Raw genomic sequence first — 20296 nt, forward strand, 5'->3', positions numbered from 1 at the left:
CTGGTATCACACTGTATCCTATATACAAAGCAAATGTAAGAAAGGAAAAATAAGCTGTAGAATCTCTTTAAGGGATAGTCACGCTGTGCCTATTTCAAGACTACTCTCTAAACTCAAAGAATTTTAGACAGGAGAATCTTTAATAATATAGGTAGCAGGAAATTAGTAATGAATATAAAATTCATTACTATGATGAATGTTTCTGAAAGTATTTTATATTATAGTTGGCTTTAATTCTGTCTTCTTGTACTGTTCCAAATCTGTTGTGTTTTTTGAGTTCTATAGTCTTATGTTGCTACCTTTGTTTTTCTCGCTCAAAAATTTTCATACTTCTTGAGAAGAAAAATTCTGTAAAGCCTAAGGTTCTATCTGCATCTTATTGAAAGATACTAATTTTCTAATTTCTCATCCTGAGTGGGCATGTGCAGCTCCTGTGCTGAGTTGTACAATCCATGCTAAAGTCCAAACTGAAGCGTTTTTATAGTCTACCGATGCCTAAATGTGCCTGTATGTGTTCCAGTCACCTCCAGTTGATACGTTATGTGCCTTGGAGAGCTATCAAAAGTAGAAAGTTCCTTGTGTGGAATGCTGTGGTGCAGCATGTGCAGGAGTAAATAGCTATTCTGTATCTTTCTCATAAAGAGCAATGGAAAAAATGTTTAAAGTAGAGATGACTAATAAATATGGTAAGGTACTGGAAAATTTTAATTTGGTGAGTTGCTTTCTTGCATTAAGAAGCTAGTACTAATAGTCTTCCTAAGGCATGAACTGCTGAATACTCAGAATAGATTCAGATGCAGAAAAATCAGGACATTCAAGTCCTGATTTTCATCAAATTTCGCATGTTTTTTTTCATGGTATTTTAAGCGTGAGCACCTGTGCAACTACAGCCTTATTGTCAAGACTGCTCAAATACTTCTACTTATTATCTGCTTTTCATTCTACATTGTTTTGCGTTATCTTCCATTTCCCTGTCTGCAGTTTACTATAGACAGTGTCTTTAAGCATTTTCATTGTTTTAGTCCTATCTGAGGAAAGCTGATCTATTATGCAGTCAATCTTCTCAAATGGATGCATTAGTTTCCTTGAACTTCCCAGTGTTGTAGTTTGAAATAATCTTTACTCACATTCATCTGCTATACCTGCTTATTTAGCAGATAAGTTCATCTTTCGTCTGTTTGCAGGAAATGAATGGAGTTCTAAAGAACATGCTTTCAGAGTGGTTCTCAACAGGATTCCTAAACTTGGAACGGGTCACTTGGCAATCACCTTGTGAAGTACTCCAGAAAATTAGTGAGTAAGTGCGAAAAGCTGCCAATTCTCACTGATGAAAAAGTGATGAAATGCTTGTGACTGCACAGATCACCTATTTTCAAGATACTGCTTTTCAATACTGAACTGTAGGCAAAGTGTAATTAGGGAATAGTTGCATTCAGCACACTAAAGAGCACACTTTAAAAACTGAATTAAGTAAATGGCAGAGGGGATCATTCGTCCCATAATTTGATCCTTTAGCTCAGGTACTGCACTGTATGTGCACTGTATGTGCAGTATGTGAGAAAAAGCAGAAAAGATTGCTGTCTTTTCTTCCAGTCTTCTCAGTTACTCTTCCCACATTCCTGGAGGTGCTGTTGTTGCTTTTCCTACAAACCCAGATTCTTGCAGCACTGCCTTCTCGCACTCCCTTTCCTCCCACAGGTGCTGCTGCCACTGCTGCCTCCATCCCCACTGCAACCTTCTTCTCCTGTTGGTGTATGCCAGCAGTGTTGATGGAGAATCAATATTTAAATCTGATGCAGCATGGGGTGCCCAACACTCAAGAGTATGTTTTACTTCTAATGTAGTGAGGTTCCCCTTCCTGGCTGGTACGGGTGGAGTGCACAGAATCACTTGTAAACTATATGTGGAGAGAGCACCTTGTTTTTCATAAACATTCCTTAAAATCTGCAATGTTTATTTCTGAATTTCTGTCAAATGTTAAAAGTTGTACTGATGAAGATGACTGAATCAAAGTTATGTTGTGTGGCATGTTGTTATATAAAAAGCTTAAAGAATGAATTTGTAAAGAGTTCTGAAAGTACCCGACTTACATGTTGATGAGGCAAAGAAAAGGGATCTTATACAAGCTAAATTTTCAAAATATATTTGTAATATTGAATTAACCTTCAAGGTATTTTGGCAAATGCGCTAGAGTTTCAATATGTAATAGAGAAAAGAATATTCTGAATGACTGAAGACATGACTGTGGGAGTGCTAATAGACTATTTTGTAGCTGGGGAAAATTAATTCTTTAGACGTGTGTTCAGACTCATTCAGTGACTTGTCATCTCAATCAGATATCCTATACTGAACAGGAAGTGCAAGTGAAATCTCAGATACGTAATACGCATATCCCAAAGAAAACTAGAGAGAGTGGCTATGCAATACGCCTTTGCAATCTACTTTGTCACAGTCTGCTGGTGAATTTTACTTTTTTCACGGAAGCCTGATTCTCCTTTTTGATTGGAGAGTTTTGTCACTGACATAAATGGGAGAAGTGCTGAGCTTGTAGGGTTGGCAGCTGACCTCTATTTTAAATGAAGAAAAATATAATTTTACTATTTTTTTATTTTCTTATTGAGTTCTGAAGCTGTGCATCCTGTTAGAAACTGGGTTGATATGAAGCGTCGAGTTGGGTCATATAGAAGATGCTACTTTTTTTCTCACTGTGCAATCCCAGGAGAACCTTTGATAGTCTTGCATGTTGCACTAACCAGTGATATCTCCAGCAGCATCCAGGTACAGTAACTGATGCATTTAGTACACAGCAAAGTGCTTAAATTGCAATGTACTGCTTTTTAAACTTGCAGTTCTTTATAAACTGGGAAGATTTGGTTCTGTTTCATTTTTTAAGAGAGGAGAGAATTGGCACTTTAAAATTGCAGGGATATTCTGTATATCTCCTGCATTATGTAAGTTGAAATTTTTTTTGGAGTTTTGCTCAAGTGCAGGAAGAACAAGAAAGGGTAAAAAATATATAAGAAATATATAGGAAATAAGATTAAAACTTCAAAGCGGTTGTGATTACTTCTGAAAATTTTAAACCATGTTACAATTATTTCCTGCACTTGTTAATGGATAAGCAGCTCTTCTACTTTTTGATTAGGTTTTTGTTGTTTCTCATGGAGGGTGATGAATAAAACAGTGGGGAAAAATGTTAACATGTTTGAAAGTTAAAAAGAAAGGCTCCCTCCCCCATAATGATGATAATTCCTACTACTAACTTTTTTTTTAAATTCTTATTCTCCCAGGCCATAGTGAAAGAAGTGCCACCTTTAGAAACAGAAGATAAAGACAAAATTACAACAGCAATTTTCTACTCAATCAGTTTGACTCAGCAGGGACTGCAAGGTGTGGAACTTGGGACTTACCTCATCAAACGGGTTGTAAAAGAGCTGCAGGTAGGTGTGGCAGGGTGTCCTTAAGATGGTGTTCAGCCAGTGTGCTCCCCTTATATTGCTGTTTTAGCTTCCATTTTGTGTCATTGCTCAAGAGAAGGAGCTGGTAGGTCTTCCCCTGTACTTGTAGCTTCTCACCAGATGAACCTTTGAAGATGTATAAGGAGTTGGAAGAACATTTTCCGCTGTTGGTTAATGCGTGACAGATTTAGATACTGTTACATAGTTGACACGTACTGCATGAATTACTTGCGTTTCCCTAATCATGTCCATACATTGCCTAAAAGTCAAGTTAGTACATTTCTATTGAAGGTAGTGGTAATGTAGCTGTATTTTGCAATGTGTATTATACAGATTCGCTGCTGACTTTCAGTTGAGTGGGTGGGGCATTACCAATGCATGCTAATGGGTTTCCTTCCAGGCCCCTGGTCAACATTTTCTCTCTTCTATATACTTGATTGTTCCTTTTTCAAAATCTTACAGCTGTTCCAGTAACAAAAGTAATTCCTGTATGTGAATTAATTGATTTTCTTGTTTGTTATATTGAATTGCCACTGGTCATGTGACAGATGCAAGCAAGTGTGATGTGACAAAGCAAGCAGTTCACATGCTTGCTTTGAATATGTCTATTTAAAAAAAAAAAAAAAAGAAAAAAGAGAGATTTATTGCCCAGGCATTTCTTGCAATATAGTAAAGATGATGTCTTTAACATTTGAAAGTCACAGGAATCAGTGACTTCATGCAAGCCAGTTTTATGAATGTATATAATGTCATTGCATGCTATGGGATTATTGTTAATAGTTTTAGGACTTGTAGAACCTTCTTCCAATGAACTGGAAAAAGGAAAGAAAATTCAGTAATTTATATACAGAGTGGTATGAAAGAGACACATTGAGTACATCATTTTATTTAAAAGTCTTTATTACTTAAGTGGTAGCTTTGTTAATAACTTAAAAGTAATGATCATTCCTTGTGTTTATATTCATTTTTCCAACATCTGGATTAGTAATGATGTCTGGAAAATTGTATGTTATTTAGAACTTCAGTTCTAATTGGAAAAATAACTTAGAATTGGATGCACCAAATTTCTACTATTATAAAATAATTGATTAGTTAACTACTGAATTGTAGCTGGCTGACCTGAAGTATTTATTTCATTTTGAATGGATATTTTGGCTTAATTTTGTTGCTTCTTGCTTTCAGAATGGCTTTTAGATTAATTGTCTAAAGTGCAGTAGTCCAGGTACAGTTAGACTGTGCCATCTGTCTGATCTTGACTGAGGGGAAATTGGAATAAATTCATGCAGTTACCTGCTTTCACATCTAAAAAATAATTTCTAGATAATTGAGTTGCTGTCATAAAATAACCCTACTGACAACGTATTTGTCCATCACTAAATTGCTTACAACACTAGAAAAGTTACGAGTGAGTTATAAAGGAAACTAGACATACCATACTTGGATAACCTATGTGCAAGTTCTAAAATTTGATGCATCTAACAGAATGATGTGTTTCTTATTTATACTTATGATAAAGTTTCTACATTTCAATGTTGTAAAATCTTCAGTGTTCATCAAATACATGATGAATAGGAACCACTTTGGCTGAGATGCCTTTAAATACATTCTAATCACAAAATTATTGCTTCAGCTTTCAATATTGAATAAGTTATTTAAGCTTAAGTGCTTTACATACAGGGCCAAAGATGGAGGTCTTCCTCCCTACTTAAATTTCTTACTGCTTTAAGGTGTTACGAAAAATGTGCTCTTGTTAGTAAGGTTTTTATATGGCTAATTGGGCATGTACTTAGTTGACTATGAAGTTGTAGCAAAACTTGAACTGATTATTTATATTTATCGATCTATCTTAAAGATAAAACAACCTCCATGTATTGTCTTTACACCTTTCCTTTTCTTGATGATAAACATTGTTGGAGTACAAATGTAGGGCTAAAAAAGATATGAAGGATGATCTGTGAGTGTTTATCCATGATGGATGTGGTTCTCTAATACTTTTTCTTCAACACTTTGATGTTGTTAATATTTTATTCTTTTCTTCCCGCTTTCTTCCCACTCCTTCATGCTTTCTTCCTCTTCATTTGAAAGTATTGTTCTTGAATTTGTTGTCTCGAATTGTCTAAGAACCACCTCCCAATACATATTTTACATCTATGAAGTGACCTAAATCATGATACTGTTGTTATCAGAATTATTTGATGTACTTCTGTAACGCCTAGTCATTCTGCTTTTGTTGTAAACGTGACTCCTATCTCAGTGGACTTGGCCTTTCAGTGGAGAGAAGCCCTGTGTATTTCAGCTTCAAAATACTTACACTGGGAAGTTTCTACAAAGTTGGATTGTTCAGGGCAAGGGCAGGGCATATGATGAGTAATACTCTTGGCAGCCTGTTTTACCTGTCTCCCAAAATTCTGGAAGTCCTACTTCAGTGCATTAATTGCACACATGTGTTCTCTTTCTCTCCGGTTAGGTGTAAGCAAAGGGCTTTCCAAGGTTGTCTGTGTTCAGGCTGGACATAATTCTTTGGAGCAGCATTATACTCATTTAAAAGGGACAAATGGTATAGCAGTAGTGCTGAGTTGACTTGGTGACAGCAGTGGAAGCAATATAGCCTCAGCAAAAAAATCTTGGGTCAAAAATCACATCTCATTAAGCAAGCTTCCAGCAGCCTTTGTAAAAATAGATAGGTGAGGTCTCTTGATAGGAAGAGGATTTTTTTATATAACCTTTGCATGGCTTTACGATAAACAAATCTTTATTTAAAGTGCTGCTAAATCACCAAGTGTTCCAGGTTACCCAAGTTGAGACTGTCTTTAATTTAACTGATAATAAAATGCTTTGGGAAGAGAAGACCATGTGAATGGGTTGAGGATTTTGTTTTTCATTATATTTGAATTGTTGATGATTAATACACTTTTATGACTTGCCATTTGTTTGAGTTAACTTTTGTGGACATCTGTTTGATCTGCAGAGTATTATTTGATTCATATTTTCCCAAGGCACTGCAAACTCTCAAAACTTTTTTTATTCTCTAGTAAAAATCCTTTATCTGACTTTGCCTTAACTTAACCTGCTCTGACACTTCTACTTGTAAGTGCCATTGTAACCTCAAAACTGAATTCTCAGCTGTCATTCTTCATAAGGAAAACTCCAAATTGAACCTGTCATGAACGTATAACATTTGATCAGAAAAAAGACATGCACTGTTAGAAAGCTAATAGCCACTCTTTTTTTCCACCATTGAAGCATTTATTTGGCAAGATTTTTAAAAACTGTATTGAAACATTGATCTAGCGGGTATCTACACTATAAAGTTATGTCTATAAATTCAGTTAGTACAAGATTCCTGAAAACCTCATTAATGGACAATAAGGATAGAGCTTAATTTTTTAGAAAGCTTGCTAATTTGCCTGAACTGGTCACATACATTGCTAAACATGAACATGTGTAGGGTAGCACTTCTCACCTTCAAAGAATGTCAAGTATGGATTCCCTCATCGAAGTATTTCTTGCAAATGGTTTTTTATTGGGACTGTTAGGAAAACTGCAGCAGCAGAGGCTCTGGCGACGATTACAACCCTCAGTGTTAAGCACTGTTAGTTTGAGGCTCTGCATAGAAGTTAATGGCCCCTGCTTTTGAGTCTTTTACTAATTTAAGCAGATGGAGGAGGTATGAAGCTGAGTCACAGAAATGGCTCCTTGGTTTCATCTCTTTATATGTGCACAGTTAGCAGTTTGCATCCTTAATCTCTGCCTAGACATGATATGGCATTTGCCACAAGTACTGTGAAATAATTGGGTAAAGGGGAGGGATATAAGAGAGATCAGAGTAGGACCTTAGGGATGTAGCTTGTGTTGCATACAAAGGGCATCCTGGGAGAAAGTGTGCTGCTCTAAATAGGAGATTTTTCATTTTTTGGCAGTCACTTAACAAAATTTTGCTACACAAATAATATAGAAGGGTTTTGTAAATAGGCTTCTATTGTTATCTGAGCATCTCCTGTTTGGATTATTTTGGGTAAGCAGTGGGATGAATTCATTAGTCCACTGATACCACTTTGGTCCCAGTTCTCCTTGTATAAATTGAGAATAGGCTACCTATGCATTCTGTGTAGTCTTTTGGTTATATTAACATATCAAAGCAAGGAGCAGACAACAGAAATAATCTCTTGTATTTCTTAAATTTAAGCTTGTATTGTTCCCAGAAACTAACTGGATTTTGAAACAATTGCAGACAACTAGTAAGGAAACAAACAGACACCAGATTGGGTGCTGGAAAACAAGCAGGCAGATGCATTTCTAGCAAGCTGATAGGTGCTGTTGAATGTGTAGACAAATAGATTTCTCATTAGACAGACATTTAATTCAGAATGTGTTTATAGCCACTCTAAATGGTCTGTAGCTCTGCAGAAGGTACATCATAGCAATTCAGTCTGCAGATGACAAACAACGGATAACTGTGGTGAAGCCTTTGAGAAAACTGCTTAGAATTTTATAGCCTGTGGCATTTGGGGGAGAAAACTGATAGCTGCTATGTGACTCAATAGAATGCTTAACAATTGGTGGCAGATTTTAGCTTTCTGGTTGGGCTGTTGATAATTGCTACCTTAATTTGATCTAGGTGACCTGGGGAGATCATAATTTCCAAAACAGGCTTTGCTTTCATTGATGAAAAATGTGACCTTGGACTGCAGCTTTCAGAGTGCAAGACAGTTTCAGATGAGATATGGATAATAGGAGAAATCTGCGCTCTTTGCAGTGGAAAAAAAAAAAACAAAACCCACAAAACTAGAAGACGACCAAAACCAGAAATCTACCCCAAAACAAAATGAGCAGCTGTTTCATAATGGTGTGTGGGTTTCTGACAAGAAAATAAACATTAATGGATCTCCACCAATAGCCTTAGAAACTAGCACATCAATTTAGCAACAACATAAATGTGCACACTTCACTGCATCTATTTATTTTTCTGCAAGAAATGACCGCCTCAGATAAGCCTCTAAACCAAAGCATTTATCAGATATGTAGTAGTCTGTACAGTAGCTTCAAAATGGGGTCATTTTCCCATGTCTTATCTGTCCTAAGAAGTAAAAAATACACACAATTTCCTGTTTTTTATTTATTAGTAGAGTAGGAGCTACTAACTTCCTGATAAATATTTTGGGTAGGGCTTGGTGAACAGGTCACCCCTGAAAGTGAATGATAAATGAAGAGTAGTCAACATCACAGGGAAGTAAAATGTCAGTTATTTAATTAGGATCTTTGCAGTGGTTATTATTAATACACAAATATGGGAAGAAATCACTCATTCTCACTTTTGTCATTGTGAATGGAACATAGGTTTCCTCTTGGCTTTGCAAGCTGGGAGATGAGATTGAAATCGTTCCCCTGTGGAAGCAATAGGCATGGCTCAGCTCCTGTGTGAAAAGCCCTGTTTGTTAGCTCTGTTCAGTAGCAAAACACTATTTTCAAACACTGTGCTTTCTTAGCAGAGGTGGTATAGAAGGCTTCCAGAGTTGATTTGGTGGTAAGCAGCCTTTTCTGTTGGTCCCATCAGTTTTTCTTTTTACCTGAAAGAAGAGTTTTTGCTTTTCAAATTTCAACATTACCTTCCTTCTTCCTCTCTCAGGTTTTAACCCCAAATATCTGTGAAGAATTCATGAGATATCTAGGCAGTATGTTTTCAAAGGCACTATCTTTTATAGGATGATTAATATAGTTAGGAAAAAAGGAAAACCTTTAAGGAATGTGATCCCATCTTCAGGTCAAAAAGAAACACATCCTGTATTCCTTGAATCCCTAAGAGGAAAGTAGCCTCTAACAACCTTTTTCTTCTTCTCTTCCCCCCCTTCTTTTTCACTCCCGCTGCACAATAGTAACATCTGTACTCCCTCTAGCAGCACATCTAGGATTTCTCATTGATAGGTTATTAATTTGAACACTTTTACAGATTTGCCCCTATCTCTTGTGTTCTCTGTGTTACGGACTAAAGAGGAACCTTAAAGCACAACAGGAATGACAGAAGAATGAAACCCCGTTTTGAAATCCAGTCTCTTTTGGGGGGAGCTTGCTGTTGCTTAAGGATGCTGATAAAGGGCACTTCTCATCATAGATTACAGGTTTGTGTTTCTGTACCTTATGGTTCATTTGCAGGTCTGTCACATCCTAGACAGTTGCTGAGTTGTCATCCATCATTATTGTGTGGACAGGCAGAAGGGTACTGGATCACTGAATCTTCAGAAGGGAGTTGTGGCCCTCCCTTCTGGGCAGAAACTCATCTAGCTGCAGTAAGAGCTGACATGCAAAAGGTGAAATTACTTGACAGCAGACTGTCTCAGCAGCTAAGCTACGGCCAGTCACAGTAGAGTCACCACTGGTCAGCTTTCAGTGTGCTGATGAAGAAATGGAGGTAGCAAGTAGTGCTGCTTGTTACCGTCTTGACAAAACAGGAAGCTATCAGCTTTTTCTCCAGGGACAAATATCTTGAAGTATTTTTCCAGTGGCCTTTAAAAATTCACTTCTGTGCCATCTTTCTCCCTCCTCCTTCTCCAGGAGATCTGTGGTTTTGTACTAGTTGTGTTGTCTTTGGTGGGAACCAGGGTTGAATCAACGAAAGTGTAGCTGACAAGGGGGCATCTCAGCATAACTCCTCTACCATACTAATTAAGATCCTGCTGCTTGAAAGAAAAGTGGATTCAGAGTGTGATGATTATGTATACTCCTCGATTGAGAAACCCTACAAGGAGGTGGATGAAAGGTGATCAAAGGAAGATTTAGTGAGTGCATTTGATTCTGTGTTCAAATTTTAGAAAGTTATTTTGAATTGATTTGTGAATAATAGTGTATATCCATGGGGAGGTATTTAGCATGGGGTTGGGAAGGGAAAGATTTTTTAAGTCTATGGAGTTACTTTGTCCTGTTCTCATTTTTGCCCTTTTTCTGCCCCCATATATATTCTTTTTAATTTACTGTGGTCATTGCTTGCTTTTTCAAAAGCAGAGGGGAAACTTTTTTCTAAAAAGGCTGAACTGTCTACTCCAAGAAACATTCTTTTAATTAAAATGTATTTTCGATGTCATGCCTCTTGCAGCCATGGTTTGCAGTAAGAGCACAACCTTAATAAACTATTTTATTTTATAAACACTGTATTCTCTAAAATTGTATAATGTGGTGCCAACGTACCAGCAGAAATGGCCTTTAACAGACATCTCTTGCTGTAGATTTACAAAGAATTTTTTTTCTTTTATGAAGTGCATATGCAGTGAAACCTGGTAGTTGTATTTCACAGATCTTGTTATGGACTTATGCTTCAGAATTGCTTTTAAAAATAAAATATCATCATGTCCTTCAGTGGAGACTTGAAAAAGTCACAGGAGATGAATGCTTTACTAGTATTGCACTATCTGACCATGGTAGCTATAGCAGTTGAGAATATGACACAGTTAGGATCTCCTGGGTGCTCTGATTACAAAGGCGGTTTTGTTCAATAAGATACAGAAATGAGTGTTTCTATAAAATAATTTGCTAAGGAGATGAAATGGGGTGTTTCCTTGAAACTTGGTCTGCCTTTGTTGTTCCTATCTGGTCCCAAAATAAGAATTTTTTGGCTTACATAGCTGTCTAATAGTCAAAGAACTTCAGGTAAGGGGAGCAAGTGAGGTTATTCAGTTTATGCAATTTTAAGTCGCAGAACTGAAGAGGCAATAGATAGGGCCTGTTGCGATAGGACAAGGTGTTATGGTTTTACCCCAGCCGGCAACTAAGCCCCATGCAGCCGCTCGCTCACTCCCCCATGGTGGGACCGGGGGGAGAATCGGAAGGGTAAAAGCAAGGAAACTCATGGTTTGAAATAAAGACAGTTTAATAGGTAAAGGAAAAGCCGTGCACACAAGCAAAGCAAAACAAGGAATTCATTCCCCAGTCCCCATGGGCAGGCAGGTGTTCAGCCATCTCCAGGGAAGCAGAGCTCCAGCACGTGCAATGGTTTCTTGGGAAGACAGACACCATCACTCCAAACGTCCCTCCTGTCCTTCCTTCTTCTTCATCCCAGCTTTGTATACTGAGCATCAAGTCATATGGTATGGAATACCTCTTTGGCCAGCCTGGGTCAGCTGTCCTGGCTGTGTCCCCTCCCAGCTTCTCGTGTCCCCCCAGCCTTCTTGCTGGCAGGCCAGCACGAGAAGCTGGACTGTCCTTGATTGCTCAGCAACAACTCAAAACAGCAGCACGTTATCAACAATTTCTCATCCCAAAACCAAAATACAGCCTCACACTAGCTTCTGTGAAGAAAATTAACTCTATCCTGGCTGAAACCAGGACACAAGGGTTAACAACTTTAAACTGAAAGAGGGTAGATTTACACTAGGTATAAGGAAGAAAGTTTTCACAATGAGGGTGATGAAACACTGGCCCAGGTTGCCCAGGGAGGTGGTAGATGCCCCATCCCTGGAAACATTCCAGGTCAGCTTGGACGGGGCTCTGAGCAACCTGGTCCACTTGAAGATGTCCCTGCTCATTGCAGAGGGGTTGGACTAGATGGCCTTTGAAGGTCCCTTCCAACCCAAACTACTCTATGATTCTGTGATCTGAGCTGGCTGGTGTATCATAGTGCTGGAAGCCATCAGAACAGCAGTAAGCTATTTGGGAAGCTCTTTGTGGGAAGGAAGAAGATGTTGTAAATAACCAGCTGAATATTATTCCAGTTATTGACATTATTAGAAATGGTGCTTGGCTCTAATGTGTAACGGAGGTGTGCCAGGCCTGCGTTCCCTGGCGTCTGCGCCCCATCAAACACGATGCAGATGGCAGTGTTGTGCGGAGCACGGCGGTACCTGAGGATGCAGCAGTGCAGGTGCGATACAAACGACCTAGCAGCGTGCGTTCCGTTAACATTCGCGAGTGTAAGGTAGCGTCTGAGCCGTGATGACTTTTTAATGGTTGTCTCGGTAATACCCAAAGTAGAAAAAATGCACCTTGTAGTCATTTAAAGACAATTTTCTGTTGACGTTAAGATGCTTCTGCAATGTTGATAAATGCTTTGTTCTTACCACTTCTTCCTATATGAACAGTAATTAAAACAACACTGTAGTTGCTTCAGTTCAGGTCCGTCTTCCCTCTGTTTCTTGCCCCCCCGCCGCTCCTTCGGCAGGGTTGACTGATGTAATTTTTGTTAATTCCAACTGACTGAGTTTAACAACCTTCTCTGTTCTTCACATCGGTGTGCCCCAAAACTAACAGAGTTTTCCTTACATATGTTTTGCTTTACATGATTATATAGTTAACAGTTCTTGCTCTTGAATTAGTAGGAGAAGTTTTATTTTGTTAAATATTAAACCGTGTGATTAATTTTTTTACCGCAAGTATATATTTCTTATCTTCCTATTTTATCAATGTAGTTTGTAGTTTAGGAATAGCATGAAAAGTAGCTGGCCTGTATAAAGAACCTCTTTCAAAACTTCAGGAGATACTTATTTCCATTAAAATCTAAAAATCATACCTCTCCTGATTTCACAATAGACTGAAATAATAAACTGTCCTGGATTTTAAAAAAGATAGTTACAGATGAAAAATAAATTGTATTGAAAAGGTTTTGAAAACTTGCATGTTTGTTTTTTAAATCTTATTCCTCTGATTAACTTCTTTATGGCATGCAATTGTATTTGTTTATTTCTCCCTATGAAGTGATATACTGCAACGTAGTGTTGGTAAGTACTGCAGAAGTACTTTTATATAGATTGTGTGTGTGGACTGTAATTCTGTCAGTGTTAAAATTTTCTTTGTTCTCCAAGTGCTTTCTAGTCCCTAACCGATCACTGGCAGGATGATTTTTAATTTATTTGTTTTCTATGTGTATCAGTTAATTCTCAGAATTTCCCTAGTCTTCACTTGACATCAGGTGAAGGGTATCAGCTGTTCTTTCACTCAAACTTCTTATTGTCAATCATGACAAAACTCATGATTTTTTTTTCTCTCCTTTTGTCTGCAGAAAGAACTTCCTCAGATAAAAGCTTTTTCTACTCTTTCACCTATCCCGGGATTCACAAAATGGCTTCTTGGTCTCCTCTCCTCACAAACAAAAGAACTGGAAAGAAATGAACTATTTACAGAATCAGAATGGCAAGAAATCTGTGAGATCACAGGAGACACTACTACTGAAACACTAAAGAAACTCTTAAATAACAATGAGTGGGTGAGATCAGAAGAGTTGGTTAAAGTGCTCCATTCACCATTTATGAGACTCTGTGCCTGGTATTTGTATGGAGAGAAACATCGTGGCTATGCTCTTAATCCAGTAGCAAATTTTCATCTTCAGAACGGCTCTGTGATGTGGCGGATAAACTGGATGGCGGACACAAGCCCTCGCGGCATTGCTGCTTCTTGTGGCATGATGGTCAACTACCGATATTTCTTAGAGGATACAGCCAGTAATAGTGCAGCATACCTGGGGACTAAGCAAATTAAAGCTTCAGAGCAGGTTCTTTCCTTGGTGTCTCAGTTCCAGCAAAATAGCAAGCTTTAATTAAATACTACGAAAACTTAAGAACAAGAGTTCCTCACCTATAAAGAGCTGTGATATTTTGCAGCATCTATATTTAAATGAGAATGTCCGTTACAAAACAAATCTACTCAAAACAGCAGGATGCCAGGTTATCTAGGTTATCAGTTTTCTTGCTTACATTGCCATATATTCAAAACCTGATTTGCTGTGATGCAGTCACTGCAAGTTCTAGACATGTTATGTGCAAATGGGTTGGAGGTATATATTAAAGGGTGAGTAATATTCTCTCAATCAGTTACAACTCAGTGGTACCTTGAATGGAAAATACTTGAGCCATACCATTATTTTGTTGATAATAAACCTGTGTAAACCATGTCTTCGAAAGGAGCTACACTTACTTGTCATGATAGTACTACAGATAGTTCAATACCAAAGTGCCTGGAAAGAAGTACTGAATGAAGGTAAATTTTTAGTCAAACATATTAGCAAAACAGTAATCTACAATTTTATTTCAATAATATCTGTCTTTTTTCCCCTCAAAAACTCTCATGTGAGACCTCTTGGTATTTTCCTTTTTCAAACCCACTAAAAATCTCACTGAATCCTTGCTCTGCTGGAGCATGGAAAAGCCTTGCATTAATACTGTTGAAAAATCAGGATCTGTCAGTACAGCAGGTATGTAGTATTATATTTGCACTTTTATCTGCTAAAATGTAATGAGTAAGAAGGAAATGGTCAAATAGGAGGGGGGAGTAAGAGAGACTGATACTTAGGGATCTGTTGAGAAGTTTCCAAATATGTATATTATACTTTGGCTCTGGTAATTTTTTAAGTTGACAAAGAGCTTTTTTAGTAAAGAGGTAGGTGTGACCTGTAAACCAATAAAATAAACTTTCTCAATAAATCATGTCTTGTGTATTTCAGCATGTACCTTCCTTCACTTAACAGCCCTCCTTGATAACAGTATCACCACAGCAGAAGGACCATCTTAACGGAATTTCATGCTGCTCTGTAATTTCTGATTTATTTCATGTCTGGTCACATTCCAGTCCTGTTTTCAAGAAAAGACTTATACAGAGGAACTGAAAATGATAGAGTTCCTGGTCGTGTATGGAAACAGAAGTGGAGAAAGCTGTAAGTTCCAATTAGTCTTTCTCCTAGAATGGAATTATATAATTGGATACACTTTTTTTGTATTCATTATTAGAAAAAAATCCCATCCTCCAAGCTGGTAACCTGTTACGGCATCTATTCTATGTATCTTCCAAGCAGAGAAAAGCTTGACTTAACTTTTGTTCACGGTAGATTTTGCACCACTGATAGTTAACGGTGAGAGTGCGTTCACTGTCTGTTTCTCCCTTGAGAGCAAGGACATTTTTATACTGCAGCTGATCATCAGTGGTGGTGATGTCACGTTAGTAGTGGCGAGTCTCCTATGCTGTATTGCTTCATTATGTTTTTAAGAACAGTTCCATAAAAGTCAACAGCTTTCTCCTACATGAACAGGTTAAAGTTAGTTTATTGATTTTGATCAGATACGATTTTAAAACAAATCCGATCATTCCCTTGCAAGCAAGATGCGTCAGGCAATTTTTCAGTTGCCAAAACCATTAAAGAGAAGTTGAGTTCCCCTTGAATTGTGGTGGTGGTGTTCTGGTGTATATACCAGGGGCAATCTGGTATAAGCCAAAATACAAGTTGTGGGTTTTTTTGGGGTTGTTTTTGCACATTGTCTGAATAGCTTGCTGAATGTGCACTAGGGAACACCACAGAAGTATAAAGAAATCTGAAGATTATTTGATTTTACTTTCTTTATTCTCTGCTGGGAAGCTAAGGACTAGTGATGAAACACTCAAAGCATTGGAAACTTTTAGTGAGAGACTTTGAACAGGCAACTCCATCCTGGCCAACCTGAGGAAATAACTTCAGAGTGATTGTCAATTTTTGCTTTTGGATCTGTAATTATGGTAAGTATTATGCACAACCACATGTATGTATAGTCTTCATAGTACTTCATATGGAAGGTTTTAAAATTAAAGTCTGTGATTCACCCTCAAGAAATTCTGAAAGTTGATCACAGGTATTGAACAATTGCATGTCCAGAGGAGACCTCAGACTGGAAAAGAGACAGGGGTTGAAGGCAGCTGGATGATTGGAGTCAAATGTATATAATCTTTAGGATTATTTAATATATGTCTTCTCCTGGCATGTCGTTACTACATGAAGAACCTGGTTGCCATTTCTATTCCAGACCCCACTTTTTTAAAGCATTAGGATAATTTTGTTAAAGTTCCATCTGAAGGTTTTGCAAGTTTTAGACCTGGAACAGCAACATTAGGGAGTACACAGTGTCTCTGTGTCTGTGTACACGTATTTAGCACCCTGTGTCAAAAGCTTACTAGCAGGTAGTTATCTACAGAATATCAGTCCTGTATCAGCGTATCAGACTGAACAAACGACTCACATACTGCTTTTTCTTTCCTATGTAGCATGTGCATTTTGCTGGTGAATGTTCACCTTATGTTATGAACGTAACTGTATTCATACAGAAATTTTCACCATACAAATTACTACAGGACACACTACTTCTGTTTTTAATAGTGGTCATTCTCCTGTTGGGTTTTCTAAGATTTCTGAACTCCTTTAGAATTCAGGTTTGAAGGTGGAATTTAGCTGCTTATGTAAATATGTACAAGCCATTCTTCGCTGGAAGAAATAGAGAAGGAGAACCCCCTCTCTGTGTTATGTTAAGCTCATCAAGTTTGAGGAAAGCAGGTCACTCACTCACTTCAAATGAAAGTGTTCTGGAAATGCAATGATTTTGAAAGATGGTTTTATTTTGAAACAGGAGGAGCTATGAGGGCAATTAAATGTGCATCCACCTGGCCATAGTTCAAAAAGAATTAATGCTCCTGCTTTATTGCAGATGGAAATACAACATAATCCTATATTCCTAACAGCTGGACTTGAAGGACAATGAGTTTTTTCCACTTAGAGCCCCAGACGAACGTATGAGAATCGGTTCAGTGACATGAAGTGGTAGTAGCTTATAAGGGAGAAAAAGCAAAGCTGCTAACACATTGTTAACACTTCAGTTATTTCCCTAGATGTCTGGCTTCTTATATCTAATATGGACACTACAGATACATAGATCTGCCCTCATCTTAAGGGAAGCAGGCATCTCTTTCTTTCTTCTTACCAATCTTAAAATCAGGATGATGGATACTGGCATTTGAGAGTGTCAAACCAGCTGAAGGAGTTTCAAATTCAAACCTGTACCCTGTGGTGCTAGGACTGATTGCTCAGCTGCTAACCAGCATAGTTTAGTTGGCATGTCATGAACAAGTCTACCCCTTCTACCTCACCTCACACATATGCCACGTTTCTCTAGACATTGAATTACCAGTCACTCCAGCATTAGCAGTCCATTTAATATACTCATACTCATAGGAGCTGTTCTAAGGTGTTTGAGATGTGGGGCTGAGAAGCAGATTACAGGCAAAGATGTAGCAGCATCTTACTGGAGCTATTACGGGTGAGTACTGTTGTTATATGACATCTGTTCTCCATCAGAACCCTAGCACCTGCAGAGTTATTTCCTTTTCAACAGTTGTTAGAGTTTTGGTTATTGGTTGTGTTTTGCTTTCTGAGGTCACTTCATCTGTGACATTGGTAAGTTAGCAATGTGAGGCAAAAAATTCCTGCAGTGAGTTCTGTATCAGAATCACTGTACAAATTTTAAGTGCAAAAGGATCATTTGAAGATGAAGGTGGGACAGTCTGCTCATAAAAGCCATCAGCTGTTAAGTGCTCTTAGTTTTCTTCCATTGGTCATTGACTTAACTGTCTAGCAGTGCTTGGTTTTTCCAACTTGCTACTAAAGAGTTATTTTAGCATGAATGATGCTGAAGAGAAAAGGGCAGTAGCTTAACATTATCACTTTTTCCATTGTTAGGTTCTAAAATGAGGCACAGTAAAGACTGAGAATTTTTTTGTACAGTTACAGCTTTCTACTACTGGTTTAAATCTGCTTTTCAGCAGCCTTTACGGTTCTAATTTTATTCTGGTATTGGAACAGGGTGTGTGCAAGTTTCTGCGTGGGGGAAGTGGTTTTGAGTGCAGGTTTTTAACCAGTATGGCTGAACGTGACACTCTAGGTCACGAGGTAACACTGAGGTAGTAAACAGCAGTACAAACTGTGAAGTATCGGCATCATTATATAGGACTATAGCCTGTAGGACTTGACTTTTAAGTCAAGTCAGAGTTTATTTCAGCCCTTAAAGCATTGGGAGGAGGCATACCATGTTCAGGTCAGGAGCTGCTTTGTTTTCTACCATCATTTATTTTCTCGGTTGTCCTATTCAGTGCAGTCAGTAGCAAACAAAATGTTTGTAAGCTAGAGTGCCATTCGTGCCTCATAGAAACACCCAACAGCAACTCCTGCTAGAAACCCCTTCACGAGGAAGTAATGTGATGTAATGTGTGTCCCAGTTAAGGGCTCAGGTTCTTTGCCAGTGACCCCGGCCCTTCAACCTGCACCCCTGACTTTTTCAGGACACCTTCTCTTACCACGTGTCTAGAAAGAAAAAGTGGTGGCTGGTTTCAGAGGCCCCCTTCCTCAGTAAGCAACAGTAGCTGCTGTGCTGTTAGATATATAAAAGCATCACAGTTTAACAGCTGCATCCCATTTTTGAAAGCAAATCAATAGAAATGTTTCTTTGTCACTTAGGCTTGCTTTATGATTAACTTACACCATTTTTCTTGTCGCAGGCATATGGGCTCTCTTTGTACAAGTTGTATGGAGTTGTGTAGGACTTGTGTTCTAACATGTGCCCTGGATGGGTAACAGGAGGCCAAAATATTGCTTGAATGGAGGATATTCAGTTTATTTGCAGATGCCGAGCCATCACAAAGTCCTGTTAAAAGAAGGGAGTAAGTGCTTCTTGAATCAGACAAACTTTCCATGTATATCACTGTAGTTTATTTTAGTTACTGACTATCATAACCTACAAAAGATGCCTCCTGTGGTGTCCTTGTGGAAATGAGTAAGGTTTATTAAACCGGATAGAGTAACGTAATGGTAGTCTGAGTCTTCAGCCTCTTGATAGGAAACTCCCCTAGGAAGGGAAAGATCAGGGTTGTGGTCAGCATGCCAGGAGCAGTTTACACGTTTTTAGCATTGTTTTCCTTAGAAAATAAGGAAGAAGCAATCACATTTATTGTCTTTTTTACTGCCTCCAAAAGCATTTGAATTTTTCAACAAATTTGATAGAACAGCAGATATCTCAAAGATACTCATTTCCAAACACAACAAAGAACAGGTAGAAGGAAAAGACTACGTTAATATCATTCGGAGGTGAAAGCCCCAAATGTTTCTCAAGCAAATGTGCTAACTGCTAGGATGTTGTATAGATGTTTGTCACCATTTAGTACCTGTCTTCAAAAGAGGACTCATAAATGGACCTAAAGGGACATCCTGTGTCATAAGCCTGTTCAGAGGTGTTCCTGCACTTACTCAAGTAAGTTGGTTGATATTATTCCTCATGCAGCTGCCATAAATCTTAAACCTTCCATCAAGGCATCGCCTACGTGGTACGCAGGGTACGAAGGCAAGCTGGACTGCCTTGATGTGTCGCATCCAAGCTAGATGCTTATAGTTAGGGAACTAAGCATAGTGTAAGTGGGTTAGATTCAGGGCACTTTGTAGTCATACGCAAGTTTTGTTTTTCACTGAGCATACCCAAAACTCTTCAGAAAAAAATCACTTGTTGCCACATTATATCTAATAAATGAATGCATACTCATTCCTCTTAAAATAAATCTGTACCAGGACTGATAAGTACTCAGAGAATGCTGAGATGCAGCAATATGTAATCTGACATGCTGGATAAGTTATTGAACTTTATGCTCAGATTGTAGCTGAAAGCCCGAGGACAGCTTAACGTGGGATTCTGTCTTCCAGTCACTGTTTTCAACAGTGTTTTTTTACGGCAATGCCTGGAAGCTATTACCCACCTGATGAGCCTTGCAGTAGAGGGGAGTTCACGCAACACATGTCAAACCTTGCTAAAGTTGTCACATTGCTTTGGCTTCTTTGGATTCAATACCGGCCTACTCATTAGATACTACTCCTGGAAAGAGCCTGGACTACTTAATGCCCTCATGGTGCAGGGCTGGAAGAACAGCTTCTGGCGTTTTAGCCAACTTTTCTGTTGTTATCAACAAGTGTTAGTCTGTTATCAACTCCACATGTTTGCTGTCTATGCAGACTGCTTAAGGTGAGGCTCAGAAGTTCCTTTTTAATTTGGTTTGCTAAATGCTGGAATCTGCACCGCTACCATTGT

At 38.3% G+C, this 20296-nt stretch overlaps 1 protein-coding gene across 1 annotated transcript; it reads left to right on the forward strand.

Annotated features, from left to right (window-relative positions):
• Positions 1 to 1184: 1184 nt before the first annotated feature.
• MLYCD (malonyl-CoA decarboxylase) lies at positions 1185 to 14069 on the forward strand (the record flags this gene model as incomplete). Its single annotated transcript, XM_010284870.1, has 4 exons — positions 1185 to 1297; positions 2622 to 2778; positions 3291 to 3440; positions 13441 to 14069. Coding segments are annotated over 4 exons (954 nt in total), but the record flags the coding sequence as incomplete, so codon positions are not given.
• Between the last annotated feature and the right edge of the window lie 6227 nt (positions 14070 to 20296).

Source organism: Phaethon lepturus, unplaced genomic scaffold, assembly GCF_000687285.1.
Source record: "Phaethon lepturus isolate BGI_N335 unplaced genomic scaffold, ASM68728v1 scaffold6404, whole genome shotgun sequence".
In the NCBI taxonomy this organism is placed as follows: Eukaryota; Metazoa; Chordata; class Aves; order Phaethontiformes; family Phaethontidae; genus Phaethon; species Phaethon lepturus.